We start from the raw sequence: 18,424 nt of genomic DNA, 5'->3' as shown, positions 1-18,424 counted from the left end.
CAATTTGTCAAAGCTTCTTCAACAGCACCTTCCAAACCCGTAACCTTCACCACCTAGAAGGACAAAGACAGCAAGCACATGGGAACACCATCCCCTAAAAGTTCCCCTCCAAGTCGCACACCATCCTGACTTGGAACTAATATCACTATTCCTTCACCGCTATTGGGCCAAAATCCTGGAACTCCCTACCTAACAGCACTCTGGAAGTACCTTCATCACACGACTGCAGTTCTTCAAGAAGGTGGCATACCATTACCATCTCAAGGGCAATTAGGGGTGGGCAATAAATGCTGATGTGCCTAGCCCAGAAATTAATAAATAAAAGCTACAACTGCACTTAACTGCTTGAATTTTGCCAAAAATGGGGATACTCGCAACTGCCCCATGACCCATTAACGTGTAAGATCTCAACTTATGTGGGGGGACTTTTCCCCATGAATATGATAAATATCTTCAATTCTGCTCTTGTAGTTATTTAAAAAGAGCTCAATCTCTGCATGGTATGAAAGTCTGCAAGGGTCTCACGTGACTGTAGCTTCATCAGTTTCAACCCAATTCTTTGTGGATACGTCTCCAGGAGAACAAAAATACTTGTAAGTTATCAACTTCCCTCTGAAGTAGGAAACTGGGTATCCTGATACAGCAGCAAATGGGATATTGTGATTAAAAAGTTGGAGTTTGTGTTCATGCATATGTAATTTCTGTTTAACCTCCAAATGTTGTGCCAGATTTGCGCACACAAAAAATATGCAAGTACAAATGTTTCTTATGACGAAACTAAAAATGTGTGTGCTAGCAGTAAGTTTTTCAAATAGAAATGACATTGCATGAAGGATGTAAAAGTCAGCTGTTGCGGAGGTGGGAGGGTATGAGGCGCACCTGTGAGCAATAGTCTCGCTTCACATTTTTTACTATTTCAGAAATGCTTCTAGTTTAAAATGTGCTCGAACATAAACATTTTTACTTGACTGACCTAGGAAATATGAACTTCCTTGAAAGCAAGGAGATTTGGATAGGTTACGCGAATGGGCTAAGGTTTGGCAGATGGAATACAATGTCGGAAAGTGTGAGGTCATCCACCTTGGGGAAAAAAAACAGTAAAAGGGAATATTATTTGAATGGGGAGAAATTACAACATGCTGCGGTGCAGAGGGACCTGGGGGTCCTTGTGCATGAATCTCAAAAAGTTAGTTTGCAGGTGCAGTAGGTAATCAGGAAGGCAAATGGAATGTTGGCCTTCATTGCGAAAGGGATGGAGTACAAAAGCAGGGAGGTCCTGCTGCAACTGTATAAGGTATTGGTAAGGCCGCACCTGGAGTACTGCGTGCAGTTTTGGTCACCTTACTTAAGGAAGGATATACTAGCTTTGGAAGGGGTACAGAGGCGATTCACTAGGCTGATTCGAGAAATGAAGGGGTTACCTTATGATGATAGATTGAGTAGACTGGGTCTTTACTCCTTGGAGTTCAGAAGGATGAGGGGTGATCTTATAGAAACATTTAAAATCATGAAAGGGATAGACAAGATAGAGGCAGAGAGATTGTTTCCATTGGTGGGGGGAGACTAGAACTAGGGGGCACAGCCTCAAAATACGGAGGAGCCAATTTAAAACCGAGTTGAGAAAGAATTTCTTCTCCCAGAGGGTTGTGAATCTCTGGAATTCTCTGCCCAAGGAAGCAGTTGAGGCTGGCTCATTGAATGTTTTCAAGTCAAAGATAAGCAATAAGGGAATTAAGGGTTACGGGGAGAGGGCGGGTAAGTGGAGCTGAGTCCACGACCAGATCAGCCATGATCTTTTTGAATGGCGGAGCAGGCTCGAGGGGCTGGATGGCCTACTCCTGTTCCTAATTCTTATATTCTTATGTTCTTGAGCATTATTTCCTTATGGATATTTCTCTTAATGCTCAGCATCAAAGATTGCTCCTGCAAGTGAGCCTTCAACCTAGAGGCATTACACTCTTTACTGTCTGGTAAATTAGCATTTTCAACAATCCAGGGACTTGAGTGCTCAAATCTAGGCTGACACTCCAGTGCAGTGCTGAGGGCGTGCTGCAATGTCGGAGGTGAGTCTTTCAATGAGACGTTAAACCGAGGCCCCGTCTGCCCTCTCCGGTGAACGTTAAAGATCCCATAGCACTATTTTGAAGAAGAGCAGGGGAGTTATCCCCAGTGTCCTGGCCAATATTTATCTGTCAACCAACATAACAGTTTATCTGGTCATTATAACATTGCTGTTTGTGGGAGCTTGCTGTGCGCAAATTGGCTGCTGCGTTTCCCACATTACAACAGTGATTACACTCCAAAAGTTCTTCATTGGCTGTGAAGCGCTTTGAGACGTCTGGTGGCCGTGAAAGGCACTAAGTCTTCTTTCTTTACTGTAATTTACTTACTCAAACTGACATGAGCACTTTCGTGTCCTCTGAATCTTGACGAATGGAAGAATAAGCACTGTCAGATCATTTTGCTTTACCTGTGATCTATGAATTAGGTTTATTGAAAATAAAATAAAATTATAGAAAAAAATTCAATGCAGCAGTTTCCACAGTATTACATTTAACATAACTCCTTGGGTCACAAAAATAGCTTTTTTAATAACCCAATTTGGATCAGCATCTGTGTATATAATTTATATGTGCATTCGGAACCCTCACGAAATCTTTGCGTGATTACCTTCACACATGCTGAAGTACAGCGGAATAAAAAGACCTAATGAACTGGCAAAAAGCTGCCTAATGTATTTCATGCCTGGAGCTGTCGGGGCAATACCATCAGAAGAGCCTAGGTGACTTGTTTACTGCAACAACTATTCTTTTAGCCTCTATAAACAACTTCCCAAACAATACAATTTCCTATGTTAACTTAAAAAGGTCATTGATATTTGTACGTTTTAACCCCTGAATTTTCAGAGCCATTTGTTTTTATGATTGGGGCAAGCCAGTTCTCGCACCAAATGACTAAAATGCCTAAAGCTGCCGTTTGAACTATGCAGTAATCAATTTAAAATGATTATCTCATAAGCATTAAAATTAGAAAAAAAATATTCTAAAGATTCTGATAAATAGGGTAGATCTTTTCAAGATTAACCTCACTAACCCCTACCTCGAGCATAATAAACCAATGCATTTCTCAAGATGGTCTGAAGGTGGTCAGCAGCTGGTTGTTAGGCTTGTCAGATCTTGCCAGTCTGGATTGCTCAAAATCTTGAGAAACCTGCAGAAAAAGTTGTTTCATAATTGGTGAAGCACTTTATACAGGTGATTTATGCATTTGTATACTGTTTTTGAGACCTCTGACAGCTCTTGTTGCAACAGGCTTGCTGCAATTGTTGGCATCTGAACCACTTATAGGGCCCAAGTTTCCACATGATAAAAAAACGGGTGCCCCTCCGAGCTGGGCGCCCGTTTTTCGTGCCTAAAATGGCGCCGGAAAAAAAACGAGCGTTTCTGGAGCATTCTGCAGCTCCTTGTCTGCTTGGCGCAGCGCCCAGGGGGGCGGAGCCTACACTCGCGCCGATTTTGTAAGTGGGAGGGGGCGGGTACTATTTAAACTAGTTTTTTTCCTGCCGGCAACGCTGCATGTGCGCGTTGGAGCGTTTGCGCATGCTCAATGTGAAAAAAACATTGGCACTCGGCCATTTTTGTAGTTCTTTGTAGCTGTTTAGTTTTTGAACATTTTTTAATAAAAGTACATTGCCATCAGCACAGAGACTTCATGTAGCAGTGAGAAGGCTGCAGGAAGCCTCAAAGTTGAGGCAGCCGTTTCCCGACGACCTCCCCCTTTTGCCGTCGGGAAATGGCTCCTCAATTTCTGAGGCTTCCTGCAGCCTTCTCTCTTTCCCGCCAGCCGTCTGGAACGGCTCCATTCCCTCCCCCTCCTCTCCCCCCCCCCCCCCCCCCCCCCCATCCCGGCGTTCGGTCGGCTCCCTTCCCTCTTCTCTCTCTCTCTCTCTCTTCCCCCCCCCCCCCCCCCCCGCGTTTGGTCGGCTCCCTCCCCCCCCCCCCGGCCCGCGTTCGGTCGGCTCCCTCCTGCCCCGCCCACGTTCGGTCGGCTCCCTCCTCTCTCTTTCTCTCTTCCCCCCCGCGGTCGGTCGGCTCCCTCCTCCCCCCCTGCCCCGCCCGCGTTCGGTCGGCTCCCTCCTCCCCCCCCCCCCCCCCCCCCCCCCGCCCGCGTTTGGTCGGCTCCCTCGTTTTGTGAGGCTTGCTGCACCATTCTTCCTGGCTGAAGCACTTTCACACGTAGGAAGATGGTTTATTTAATCTTTTCTTTGCTTATAAATGTTTATTCAGGTTGGATTTATTTGTATAATATTTGTATAAGTATAAATAAGGATTTATTGTAGAATTTAATGGGTTCCCTTTCCCCCCCCCCTCCCTCCCCACCTCATTCTGGACGCCTGATTTGTAACCTGTGCCTGATTTTTTTAATGTGTAGAGCAGGTTTTTTCAGTTCTACAAAGATCTTCACTTGCTCCATTCTAAGTTAGTTTGGAGTACGTTTTCACTGTGGAAACTTTCAAATCAGGCGTCAGTGGCTGGACACGCCCCCTTTTGAAGAAAAAATTCTGTTCCAAAGTAGAACTGTTCTACCTGACTAGAACTGCAGAAAAAAAAATGTGGAGAATTGCAAATTCTAAGATAGTCCGTTCTCCACCAGTTGCTCCTAAAAATCAGGCGCAAATCATGTGGAAACTTGGGCCCATAGAAGCCAACTCAGTCTTCACAAAAAGAGCATTTTCAAAAAACAAACCAGCAACATAATTTATGGTGCAGAATATCAGGAGGTGAGGGTCACCGTGCTGCGAAGTGTGTATTGGTTGATTTATTCACTTGATCCATTGTATTGGCTACTCAGTAACCATGCTGGTCTAGGTCTAGCAGAGTATGCAGAAATCAAGTGCAGACAGCGGAAAGAGCTTGCGGCAAACCAGTCCCATCCACCCTTTCCCTCAACGACTGTCCCACCTGTGACACGGACTGTGGTTCTCGTATTGGACTGTTCAGTCACCTCAGAGTGGAAGCAAGTCTTCCTCGATTCCGAGGGACTGCCTTTGATGATGATGTTTATTTTGAACCCTGTTGGACATAGAAACATAGAAAATAGGTGCAGGAGTAGGCCATTCGGCCCTTCGAGCCTGCACCGCCATTCAACGAGATAATGGCTGATCACCCACCCCAGCACCCCTCCTCCCCCCTCCCACGCTCCCTGACCCCCCCCAGCCGCAAGTACCACATTCAACTCCCTCCTGAACACAGCCAATGAACTGGCATCAACAACTCTCCACTGTAATTTGGACATCTCCTACATGTGCACAGATCAATTAACATTGTAATACATGTCTACTTTATTGGATTTAATGCTGATACTTGTCTGAACAATCATATTTGTTTTGTTTTTTTAAAATAGCGCATGCATTAATATAATATATAAATATGAAGGAGATCATCTTGTGGTATGGCTGAGTTACTAAATGAATACTTCGTATCTGTCTTCACTAGAGAAGAGGATGCTGCAATGTAGCAGTAAGAGGAGATGCTAGTAGCGATATTGGATAGGATAAAAAACATAAAGAGGTACTTAAAAGTTTGGCAGTACTCAAATGTACAAAAATCACCCGGTCCAGATGGGATGCATCCTAGGTGACTGAGCGGTGGAAATTGTGGACACACTGGCCACAATCTTCCAATGCTCCTTAGATATGGGGGCTGTGCCAGAGGATTTGAGGATTGCAAATGTTCAAAAAAAGGGATTGATAAACCCAGCAATTACAGGCCAGTCAGCCTAAAAAGCACATATATAATTTTCACAATAGACAAAATATTGGGTGGTGCGGAAACTTTGAGACAATAATCTGGGACAAACTTTTCAATGTAAGCTAATTAACGGCTACTAAATTGAAATCAACATGGATTTATTAAAGCAAAATCATGTTTGACGAACTTGATTTGAGTTCTTTGATGAAGTAACGGAGAGAGTTAATGAAGGTCGTGCAGTTGATGTGTATATAGACTCAAAAGGCATTTGATAAAGTACCACACAATAGACTCATTCGCAACTTTAAAGCCCATGGGATTAAAGGGACAGTGACAGCACGGATACAAAATTTGCTGAAGGACAGAACGCAGAGAGTAGTGGTTGAACAGTTGTTTTTCAGACTGGACAGTGGTGTTCCCCTAGGGTCGGTATTAGTACCAATGCTCTCTTTTGATGTATATTAATGGCCTGGACTTGGGTATCATTTCAAAGTTTGCAGATGACATAACATTTGAAAATGCAGTAAACAATGTGGAGGATTGTAACAGACTTCAGGAGGACTGTACTGGTTCTGTCAGAGTGCAGTGTATGGCAGGCAATAACTGATTATCCTGCTAGCTTCAACACTACACCAAAAAATATGACTAAAGGTCAGAGTTTCAGAATCCAAATCCTTTAATAACTGTAGTTTGGACTGCAAACAGAAATAAAGACAGACTCTAGAATTCTTATACTACAACAAAGGAACAATCGAATAAAGCAACAATAAAGAGAAGTTACTTGTCCCTTGCTGTACATCAAAGATAAAATAAATAATTCCAGAACGATTGGATAAGAGATTACTTGCATAACTGTGGTTCTGGAGGGTCACATACACTGAGGTCTAATTTATAACAAAACAATTAGTTAAATTTCTTCATAACAAAATGGAGATAGCTCCATGTGTCTTTCTTCTTTGGCTGTGCTTCTGCCTGCCTGTCTAATCGGAAAATGCCACCCAGTGCTGGGAGACGGTAAGACACGATACGGTGTCTCCAAGCTGTCAAGAAGCATCACATTCCATCACAAGGGTATAGACTGACTGGTGATGTACTGTGATGCTTCTTGACAGAAAAGTGTGAAATTATGCATTTTGTTAGGAAGAATGAGGAGAGGCAACATAAACTAATTTGTATAATTTTAAAAGGTTTGCAAGAACATAGAGTTGGTGTATGTACATAAATCTTTGAAGGTGGCAGAAGTTGAAAAGGCTGTTGAAAAGCATTTGGGAGCCATGGCTTAAGAGGTATGTAGAGTACAAAAGCAAGGAAGTTATGCAAAACCTTTTATAAAACACTGGTTAGGGCTCAACTGGAGTATTGTGTTCAATTCTGGACACCACACTTTCGGAAGGATGTCCAGGCCTTGGAGAGGGTGCAGAGGAGATGTACTGGAATGGTACCAAGGATGAGGAACTTTAGTTATGTGGAGAATCTAGAGAAGTTGGGGTTGTTCTCCTTAGAGCAGAGAAGTTTGTGTAGATATGATAGAGGTGTTCAAAATCATAAACGGTTTTGATAGAGTAAATAAGGAGAAACTTTCCAGTGGCAGAAAGGTCATTAACCGGAGTACACAAATTTAGGGTGAAAGAGAGTGTAAATTAAGATGAGGAAGATGCTGTATCTTTGACAGCTTAGTACACACATGTTCATAGAGCATTCAAAGGCCAACTAAAGCTACGATAGTTGTGTGATCAACAGAGTCTGCCATGTTTTTTCTCTTTCTCTGTCTCCCACTCATGCATTCGAGTGTATGCATTATATTTTAATCATTAAGGGCTAGATTTTTGGTTTTCGGCAAAAATGGTAATTTTACACCAAAATTACCGTTTTCGCTGCGCTCCTGTTTTTAGGCTTAACTTTGGGCCTTTATGCATCGGTAAAACCGGCGTTGCACGAGGATTCGCGCCGCATACCGCGAGTTTCAGCAACTTTAGTCCTGGGCCAGTAGTGCTGCGTGAGAGAGGCCCTGGGAGGGGGGAAATACAAACACACAAAAAATTGCAAAAAACATTCAAAAAGCATTCACAAAACATTCAAAAAACCCTTACCTACTAAATCGCTGAAAAATAATTTAAAAATAAAAATTTTAACTTACTTTTTTGCAGGTCTTCATACTTACCGCTGCTTGGCAGGGCTGCACCGACAGGTTTGACCCTGTCGGCATTCTGGGTGTGGCGTAAGGGTCGGGAGAGTGCTGCAAGTGTAACGCAAACACAATCTGCGTCGTTGCGCTTTGACGCACCTTTCCCCAGCAGTACATGGAAGCGCCGCAGCAAAGAGGTACCCGAGGATCCCACCACGGATGGTCAACTCGCGGTGAAAACCCAGTTGCAAAGTGGTGAAAATCCAGCCCATAAATTTTACCTGAATAAAGCTTTTGAAATTTGCTTTTCTTCAAATAATTTTGAGAAATAACAAAATAATTTTGTTGGACAGTGAAACATTCTAACATTTAGCTTGTTTCAATGTTAGTGATGAATCCTGGTTTCATGTGAAGGCTGCAGGACTTGCTTTCAGCTAAGAGTCACCGATCTGGACAAAAATATCAAATCCAGGCTTTTGAAAGAAGCTGAGACATTTAAGTAAAAACTTGAATAATGGTATTAAAAGACATGAAATAATTCAGTTGATAAACTAAATCACTATTATGAAATATGTAATTTTGAACATTTTCTTTACAATCTTATTGGAAACTTTTACTGAGGAAAAAAAACGTAGACAAAAATTTTAAGGAAGCATTGAGTGTCATCAAACAAATTGTGTCTGCTTGATCAACACCTCATCCACTATTCTGAACAGCGACCTGCTCCATCGTCAATATACTGTGGCTGCTGTGTGCTGACTACAGGTTGCACTGCAAGGCTTCTTCGGTAGCACCGATTAAACCTGTGTCTTTGCTTTTGTGAAAGCCTTTTCTTTTAGCTTGATGCTGTCTCTTGCCTCATTTGTTGACCATGGTTGCTTGACGACACAAGTCGGATATATAATGGCTTTGTATTGTAGCAAATACTTTCAGTGCTTCCCACTGTTTGTCTGTAGGTTCGGCCATTAACAATTCAGCCTCGTTTACTGTGGTCTGTTTATTTCTAATCCCTTTGAAGTGCCCCTTAAATTTAAAACCTTGGTTTGTGACTCTCCCTTCTCTCTCTCAAATCTATTATCAGATTCAATCGTTACAGTCACTCTTTGCAAGCTGCTCCCTTACCATCCGGGCGATTCAAACAGCACGAGATAGGAGGGGGAGATAAAGGAGCGAGAGCCGGGAGATTCAAACAGCGCGAGATCGGAGGGGGAGATAAAGGAGCTAACTGGGAGCAGTGCAAACAGACCTGTGAGGGGAGGGAAGTAAAAAAAAAAAATCAACGCATGGCATCCATTCCAGAGACGTGGTTTCAAGGTGATCAAGTGCCACGTGCTAGTCAGAGTAGGAATTGCAGGATTGCTCAGATGAATATGTGGCTTGAGGAATGGTGCAAGGTGGAGGGATTAAAATTCCTGGGACATTAGAACTGGTTCTGGGGGAGGTGGGACCAGTACAAACCGGACGGTCTGCACCTGGGCAGGACCGGAACCGATGTCCTAGGGGGAGTGTTTGCTAGTGCTGTTGGGGAGGGTTTAAACTAAAAAGACAGGGGTATGGGAATCTATGCAGAGAGACAGAGGGAAGTAAAAAGGGGGCAGAAGCAAAAGGGAGGAAGGAGAACAGCAAGAGTGGAGGGCAAAGAAATCAAGGGCATTACAACATAATTCTAAAAGGACAAAGACTTAAAAAAAAAAACAAGCCTGAAGGCTCCGAGTCTCAATGCGAGGAGCATTCGTAACAAGGTGGATGAATTGACTGCGCAGATAGCTGTTAACGGATATGATGTAATTGGGATTACGGAGACATGGCTCCAAGGCAACCAACATCCAGGGGTATTCAATATTCGGGAAAGACAGGCAGGAAGGAAAAGGAGGTGGGGTATCGTTACTGGTCAAAGAGGAGATTAACGCAATGGTAAGGAAGGACATTAATGTGGATGATGTGGAATCTATATGGGTAGAGCTGCGAAACACCAAAGGGCAGAAAAAGTTAGTGGGAGTTGTATACAGACCACCAAACAGTAGTAGGGAGGTTGGGGATGGCATCAAACAGGAAATTAGGGACGCATGCAATAAGGGTACAGCAGTTATCATGGGTAACTTTAACTGCATATTGATGTGGCTAACCAAACTGGTAGCAATACTGTGGAGGAGGATTTCCTGGAGTGTATAAGGGATGGTTTTCTAGACCAATATGTCGAGGATCCAACTAGAGAGCAGGCCATCCTAGACTGGGTCTTGTATAACGAGAGAGGATTAATTAGCAATCTGGTCGTGCGGGGCCCCTTGGGGAAGAGTGACCATAATATGGTAGAATTCTTCATTAAGATGGAGAGTGACACAGTTAATTCAGAGGTCCTGAACTTAAAGAAAGGAAACTTCGACGGTATGAGACGTGAATTGGTTAGGATAGACTGGCGAATGATACTTAAAGGGTTGATGGTGGATAGACAATGGCAGACATTTAAATATCACATGGATGAACTACAACAATTGTACACCCCTGTGTGGCGTAAGAATAAAAAAAGTGAAGGTGGCTCAACCGTGGCTAACGAGGGAATTAAGGATAGTGTTAAATCCAAGGATGAGGCATATAAATTGGCCAGAAAAAGCAGCAAACCTGATGACTGGGAGAAATTTAGAATTCAGCAGAGGAGGACGAAGGGTTTAATTAGGAGGGGGAAAATAGAATATGAGTAAGCTTGCAGGGAACATAAAAACTGACTGCAAAAGTTTCTACAGATATGTGAAGAGAAAAAGATTAGTGAAGACTAATGTAGGTCCCTTGCAGTCAGAATCATGTGAATTCATAATGGGGAACAAGGAAATGGCAGACCAATTGAACAAATACTTTGGTTCTGTCTTCACTAAGGAAGACACGAATAATCTCCCGAAAATAATAGGGAACGAGGGTCTAGCGAGAAGGGGGAACTAAGGGAAATCCTTTTTAGTCAGGAAATGGTGTTAGGGAAATTGAAGGGACTGAAGGCCGATAAATCCATAGGGCCTGATGGTTTGCATCCCAGAGTACTTAAGGAAGTTGCCCTAGAAATAGTAGATGCATTGGTGGTCATTTTCCAACATTCCATGGACTCTGGTTCAAGTTCCTATGGATTGGAGGGTAGCTAATGTAACCCCACTTTTTTTTAAAAAAGGAGGGAGTGAGAAAACGGAATTAGCCTGACATCGGTGGTAGGGAAAATGCTGGAATCAATTATTAAAGATGTAATAGAAACGCATTTGGAAAGCAGTGACAGGATCGGTCCAAGTCAGCATGGATTTATGAAAGGGAAATCATGCTTGACAAATCTTCGAGTTTTTTTTGAGGATGTAACGAGTAGAGTGGATAAGGGAGAACCAATGGATGTGGTGTATTTGGACTTTCAAAAGGCTTTTGACAAGGTCCCACACAAAAGATTAATGTGCAAAATTAAGGCACATGGTATTGGGGGTAATGTAGAGATCTGGTTGGCAAACAGGAAACAAAGAGTGCGAATAAACGGGTCCTTTTCAGAATGGCAGGCCGTGGCTAGTGGGGTGCCGCAAGATTCAGTGCTGGGATCTCAGCTATTTACAATATACATTAATGATTTAGACGAAGGAATTGAATGTAATATCTCCAAGTTTGCAGATGACACTAAGCTGGGTGGCAGTGCGAGCTGCTAGGAGGATGTAGGGTGACTTGAACAGGTTAGGTGAATGGACAAATGCATGGCTGATGCAGTATAATGTGGATAAGTGTGAGGTTATCCACTTTGGTGGCAAAAACAGGAAGGCAGATTATTATTTGAATGGTGACAGATTAGGAAAAGGGGAGGTGCAATGAGACCTGGGTGTCATGGTACATCAGTCATTGAAAGTTGGCATGCAGGTACAGCAGACGGTGAAGAAGGCAAATGGCATGTTGGCCTTCATAGGGCCCAAGTTTCGAGCCGCGCCTAGAACGGCGCAGTCCCGACCTGGACGCCTGTTTTTCGCGCCACAAAGTGCGCCTAAAAAAACCCTCCAGATTCTCCACCTCCCTGCAGGTCCTCTGGCCCTCGGTGCAGCGCAGCAGGAGCTGTAGGGGGCGGAGCCAAGTCCCTGCGCCGAAAACAGTGGTGGGACCTCTGCACATGCGCGCTACAGTGGGCACGCAAGTGCAGTAGCTCCAGGTGCCCGAAACTGTGTGGGAGGGGCCCGAAGCACGCAGCCCCTAGCCCTGGCCGAATGGCCTCATTGGGGCTGCGTGAATAAAGCTCCTCCCATGGCCGGCTCCTGCTTCCTCCCGACCCGACTCGACCCAACGCCACCTGTAAATCTGGTACCCGGCCCGTTCAGCCTCCCTCCCCCTTCTCCTTCCCCCCCCACCCCCCCCCCCCCCCAATCTCCTTTCCCCCCCAATCTCCTCCCCCCCCCAATCTCCCTTCCCCCCCCCCCATCTCCTTTCCCCCCCCCCCCAATCTCCTCCCCCCCCAATCTCCTCCCCCCCCAATCTCCTCCCCCACCAATCTCCTTCCCCCCCCCCAATCTCCTTCCCCCCCCCAATCTCCTTCCCCCCCCCAATCTCCTTCCCCCCCCAATCTCCTTCCCCCCCCCCAATCTCCTTCCCCCCCCCCCAATCTCCTTCCCGCCCCCAATCTCCTTCTCCCCCCCCCCAATCTCCTTCCTCCCCCCCAATCTCCTTCCTCCCCCCCAATCTCCTTCCTCCCCCCCAATCTCCTTTCTCCCCCCCAATCTCCTTTCTCCCCCCCAATCTCCTTTCTCCCCCCCAATCTCCTTTCTCCCCCCCAATCTCCTTTCTCCCCCCCAATCTCCTTTCTCCCCCCCAATCTCCTTTCTCCCCCCAATCTCCTTTCTCCCCCCCAATCTCCTTTCTCCCCCCCAATCTCCTTTCTCCCCCCCAATCTCCTTTCTCCCCCCCAATCTCCTTTCTCCCCCCCAATCTCCTTTCTCCCCCCCAATCTCCTTTCTCCCCCCCCATCTCCTTTCTCCCCCCCCATCTCCTTTCTCCCCCCCCATCTCCTTTCTCCTCCCCCCCCCCCATCTCCTTTCTCCTCCACCCCATCTCCTTTCTCCTCCCCCCCCATCTCCTTTCTCCTCCCCCCCCCATCTCCTTTCTCCTCCCCCCCATCTCCTTTCTCCTCCCCCCCCATCTCCTTTCTCCTCCCCCCCCCCATCTCCTTTCTCCTCCCCCCCCCATCTCCTTTCTCCTCCCCCCCATCTCCTTTCTCCTCCCCCCCATCTCCTTTCTCCTCCCCCCCATCTCCTTTCTCCTCCCCCCCATCTCCTTTCTCCTCCCCCCCATCTCCTTTCTCCTCCCCCCCCATCTCCTTTCTCCTCCCCCCCCATCTCCTTTCTCCTCCCCGCCCATGTCCTTTCTCCTCCCCCCCCATCTCCTTTCTCCTCCCTCCCCATCTCCTTTCTCCTCCCCCCCCATCTCCTTTCTCCTCCCCCCCCATCTCCTTTCTCCTCCCCCCCATCTCCTTTCTTCTCCTCCCCCCCATCTCCTTTCTTCTCCTCCCCCCATCTCCTTTCTCCTCCCCCCCCCCCATCTCCTTTCTCCTCCCCCCCCCCCATCTCCTTTCTCCTCCCCCCCCATCTCCTTTCTCCTCCCCCCCCATCTCCTTTCTCCTCCCCCCCCATCTCCTTTCTCCTCCCCCCCATCTCCTTTCTCCTCCCCCCCATCTCCTTTCTCCTCCCCCCCCATCTCCTTTCTCCTCCCCCCCATCTCCTTTCTCCTCCCCCCCCATCTCCTTTCTCCTCCCCCCCCCATCTCCTTTCTCCCCGCCTGTCCCCCTTCCCCCCTTGTCCCCCTTTCCCCCTCCCCCCCTGCTCCCCCCCTCTCTCCCTCTACCCCCCTCCTCCCCCTCCCCTCGCTGTCAGAAACACAGACACTAACAAACAGAGAATGACAGATAGAGACACTGACAGAGACACACTGAGGGGGGCATCCCAGCACACTGTTGGAGGGCTCCCGGTGCTGCAGTCGGTAAGTAGAAAATGTTTTATTTATTGATTTAAAAAAAAAAAAATTATTTCTTATTCTTTTTGGATTGATTTATTGGTTGATTTATTTATGTATTTATCATTTATTATTGATGATGGCTCTTTATTTGTAAAACTGAAGTGTTTAATGTTTGTAAACTTCCCTTTAAACACCCCCCCCCCTCCCCCACCATTCCCGACGCCTGATTTGTAACCTACACCTGATTTTCTAAAGTGTAGACAAGGTTTTTCGAGCGTACAAAAATCTTCACTTACTCCATTCTAAGTTAGTTTGGAGTAAGTTTTCACTCACGAAACTTTGAAATCAGGCGTAAGTGGCCGCCCCCTCTTGGAAAAAAAAATTCTGTTCCAAAGTGAAACTGTTCTAACTGACTAGAACTGGAGCAAACTAAATGACGAGAATTCCGATTTCTAAGATACTCCGTTCTACACCAGTTGCTCCTAAAAATCAGGAGCAAATCATGTGGAAACTTGGGGCCATAGTGAGGGGATTTGAGTATAGGAGCAGGGAGGTCTTACCGCAGTTGTACAGGGCCTTGGTGAGACCACACCTTGAGTATTGTGTGCAGTTTTGGTCTCCTAATCTGAGGGAGGACATGCTATTGAGGTAGTGTAGCGAAGGTTCACCAGACTGATTCCCGGGATGGCAGGACTGACCTATGAAGAAAGACTGGATCGACTAGGCTTATATTCACTGGAATTTAGAAGAATGAGAGGGGATCTCATAGAAACATGAAATTCTGACGGGATTGGACAGGTTAAATGCAGGAAGAATGTTCCCGATGTTGGGGAAGTCCAGAACCAGGGGTCACAGTCTAAGGATAAGGGGTAAGTCATTTAGGACCGAGATGAGGAGAAACTTCTTCACTCAGAGAGTTGTGAACCTGTGGAATTCTCTACCACGGCAAGTTGTTGAGGCCAGTTCGTTAGATATATTGAAAAGAGAGTTAGATGTGGCCCTTATGGCTAAAGGGATCAAGGGGTATGGAGAGAAAGCAGGAATGGGGTACTGAAGTTGCATGATCAGCCATGATCATATTGAATGATGGTGCAGGCTCGAAGGGCCAAATGGCCTGCTCCTGCACCTGATTTCTATGTTTCTATCAGATTATTAACTAATTCTGGTTTGTTAGTTATCATTAAATACAGAATGGCCTAATCCTTTGTTGGTTCTAAAACATATTCTAGAAAACTGTCACGAATATATTCTTGAAATTCATTGCCTTTATTACTTGAGCTGTTCTGCTTCTCCCTATCTGAAAATTAAAATCTCGCATTATAACAGCAACTTGTATTTATATCGTGCCTTTAACATAGTAAAACGAGCTAAGGTGCTTCACAGGAGTATTATGACAAAACATTTGACCACTTTGTTTTTGCAACATATAAATGGATTTCTGAAAGAGACTATTACCCTGCTATTTTGTCTCTGTAACGAGAGTCAATGGGTTAGCAAGTGCTGTAAGAGTTGGGAAGCATTGACTGGATTACGGGGCTTTGATAGGCTTGATCTTTTCTTGCTATTTTTGCATGTTCATATGTCAAATTATTCAGGCAGTTCACAAAATAGTTAATTGCATTCAGTTAATGTGTGTCATCATCATCATAGGCAGTACCTCGAAATCGAGGAAGACTTTCTTCCACTCAAAGTGAGTTCTCAAGTGACTACAGTCCAATACGGGAATTACAGTGTCTGACAGACAGTGGTTGAAGGAAGGATGGGTGGGTAGTCTGGTTTTCCGCACGCTCCTTCCACTGTCTGCGTTTGGTTTCTGCATGCTCACGGCGACGAGACTTGAGAGGTCAATAGACACAAAAACAGCTATAATGTTCATGCTGCTATTGCCTGATTTCTATTATTTTAGGGCATCTTTGTGCAATTGGACCAGAGCAATGTAGCTACTTTTGCACCTCTGATCTGTGTGGGTGACTGTTGACACCGGCTGCTGTCGGGTTGACTAACTGGTTCAAGACGAGGAAAGAGCTTTAATCTCAATAGTTGAAGACAATTGGTCATATTGCCATATTATTTTACATGGGGTTATTTTGGAAAGATCTTAAAATGCGAGAAGCCGCAGAAGAGAAATTGTTTGCTTGTTTTAAGATTGTAGTTATTTGAACATTGAATTTCTTTGGCATAAAATCAGATAGTAAAATGGACGTGTTAAAATCTAGATTATTCGACACTGTTGAGTTCAGAATATGAATGACATTAAACACCAAATTTATGAAGTTACTATAGGGTAGTAGAACTGATTGAACTAGAAAGGATAACACTAACATAAGAAATGTGCTATACTTTTACACATTAAACAATCAATATTTTTTGATTTTCCATATTCAGTTAAATTCTTCCAATGTAATGAATCATTTTGTTATAGTAGCACTGGCATCTGTGCCAGTTCCATTTAAAAGCATATCTTCCTGGCTTTTCTTTCCTTAAACTCGCTCACTAAATTAAAAAAAACATCTATCTTCAATATATTTCTTCTACACCCAAGACAATTTCCATAACAGTTTTTGACAAAACCAAAGCTCAAAGAATTGAGCCACTGTTACCACGGTTACCATCTTAATTCTGGTATTTTGTGTCAAGAAACTAGCATCATGTCTGCTCGGCAATCAGCCTCTGCGTGAGTGTATGTAAACGTGTGAGCACACGTGCTACGCAGTGATCGATATCCATCCCCATTTCATGAGCCTTTTATTGCACCCAGTACAAAACTGAAATGATGTCGCTTGAATTGAGGATGAAAACTTGCTTTTCCTAATGTGCTGCACGCATTACCTTGCCTTCCATTGGTGTTCTAACTGAGAATATCTGTTTCCTAAAATAAACTCAGCGAGCTTTAGAGGAATTATTGTGCCAAGTACCTCTATTGCCATAGAAACATTCGTCTTTATTTCAGCCTGAGCTGCTGTCTCTCTAGTAACCTAGCACACACTTGGTTGAGCTACTGCTGGTGTCTCTGTGGTCTTAAAAAACTGCCTGTTTATCCCAAGAGGACTTAGACACCATTTTAATCTGTGTTTTTAGTTCATCGCATAAGCATGAAAACTGCTGTATAGATTTTAGCACATATTTTATGTGTTGCCCTTTTTCCATTGTGCTTGCAATTTCAATTTTCTAGTCTTAAGGACTTAGCAAATTAAGGCATTGTTTCCTTGGCTGCACTATAAATTAACAGATGTGTTTTTGAGTAGCTGGCCTTAACATGTTGGAGTAAATCTGAGGTGTATGTCGGAGGAATTTACTTGAAAGAAGGAACGTGCCACATACAATTTATGCAGTAAATGGTGAAAATAATTCCGTGTGCGCAATCATAAATGTTTGCAGTCAAAAGCAGGTGTTGGCTGTGAAATGGGGAAGCCTGATATTTAACGCTGTCATCAGAGTAATTGTATTTAAAGACAGTAAATGTGGAGTGATTGGTTGCTTGAAGAGCTTCGTATGATTTGTAACCAGTCTCCAAGGCAGTAGTGATGCTTCTTCCTTCAGCTCTTAACATCATTGCTTCAATACCCAGTAGGGTGTGGACTTTGAATATATCTTTTCTGTTTATAGCACTAATATTATGATGATTTTTTGTAATCACGCAGGTGAATACAAGAAGGATGAACTTCTTGAAGCAGCGAGGTAAGTGGTATCTGCACAATATGCCAGTAAAGACTCTCAAAATGTGCTTTACTTTGTTTCACTGGTAAAATATAATGAATAAAATGTGATGTTGTCATGCTACTGGAGGAACTGGTTTCCCTTCCCTGAGTTTTTAAACATCTAAATAAAATATGTAATGTTTATATAAGCTGCATGTTTTCTGTGAGGGATCATATGAACCGAAGTGTTTACTTCCTTTTCTATTCATTAATTTCACATCTCGTACATATTTTAATAGAACAGCTGAGGCCTAATGTAGAGCTGTTTCCTTTGAGATGCAACTCTATGAATATTTTTTTTTCTACCAGTTCTTTTCTCCCTTCTGAAGGGTTTGGCTCTTTGTGCAGTTCCACAGGTGCTTGATTGCCTGTTAGCAGCTCTCCCATATATTAAGTCCTGACAGTGAGTATTAGTAGGATGTTCAACTGGGGGGTGGGGGACACACCAAAAAGCACTCATTTTCCACATGCATCACAATTGGATAGCAATTAGATGCCAGAACCCTGGCTTGTTTTATTTCCTTCATAAACTTGGTACTGAGCCAATTGTTACTTGGAGTCGCATACGTTGAGGAGATAGCTAGCATTTCTGAAGTAGTTGAGGCTTTTTACCTCCTTTTTTGGTGGCTGAGGTGGGCAGCTCTGCAGTTCTCCAGAGCACTGTTGTTGATTGACTGACTAATGGAACGAGGTGGGGTCTACGTGTCAACGGGAAGTGTGATTATTCCCACTCGGCTCCAGATTTTTTAAAAATCCTAATGGATATAGTCCTATCTGCAGAAACAGCAGGTATCTTACCAATGATCTACTCCTGTAAACTGCACAGATTTAGCTGGTGAAACTCCAGCAGTACATGTACACAGACTTGAGACCCCTCAGCCTTGGTTTTGCCAAGCTGTACCTAA

The 18,424-nt window shown here is 44.4% G+C and overlaps 1 protein-coding gene across 3 annotated transcripts in view; it reads left to right on the top strand.

Annotated features, from left to right (window-relative positions):
- tnksa (tankyrase, TRF1-interacting ankyrin-related ADP-ribose polymerase a) overlaps positions 1-18,424 on the top strand; it is a 196,269-nt gene that overhangs the window by 70,469 nt on the left and 107,376 nt on the right. For all 3 annotated transcript variants that reach the window (XR_011593293.1, XM_070880229.1, XM_070880222.1), the window contains exon 4: positions 17,463-17,499. Coding sequence is in view for 2 of the 3 variants with exons in the window: in XM_070880229.1 (XP_070736330.1) it covers positions 17,463-17,499 (37 nt within the window). In the remaining variant the exon portion in view is untranslated. The remainder of the gene's footprint in view (positions 1-17,462; positions 17,500-18,424) is intronic.

Source organism: Pristiophorus japonicus, chromosome 1 (assembly GCF_044704955.1).
Source record: "Pristiophorus japonicus isolate sPriJap1 chromosome 1, sPriJap1.hap1, whole genome shotgun sequence".
Lineage (NCBI taxonomy): Eukaryota > Metazoa > Chordata > Chondrichthyes > Pristiophoridae > Pristiophorus > Pristiophorus japonicus.
The sequence above is the reverse complement of the archived record's forward strand: the minus strand, read 5'-3'. Positions and strand labels throughout refer to the sequence as shown.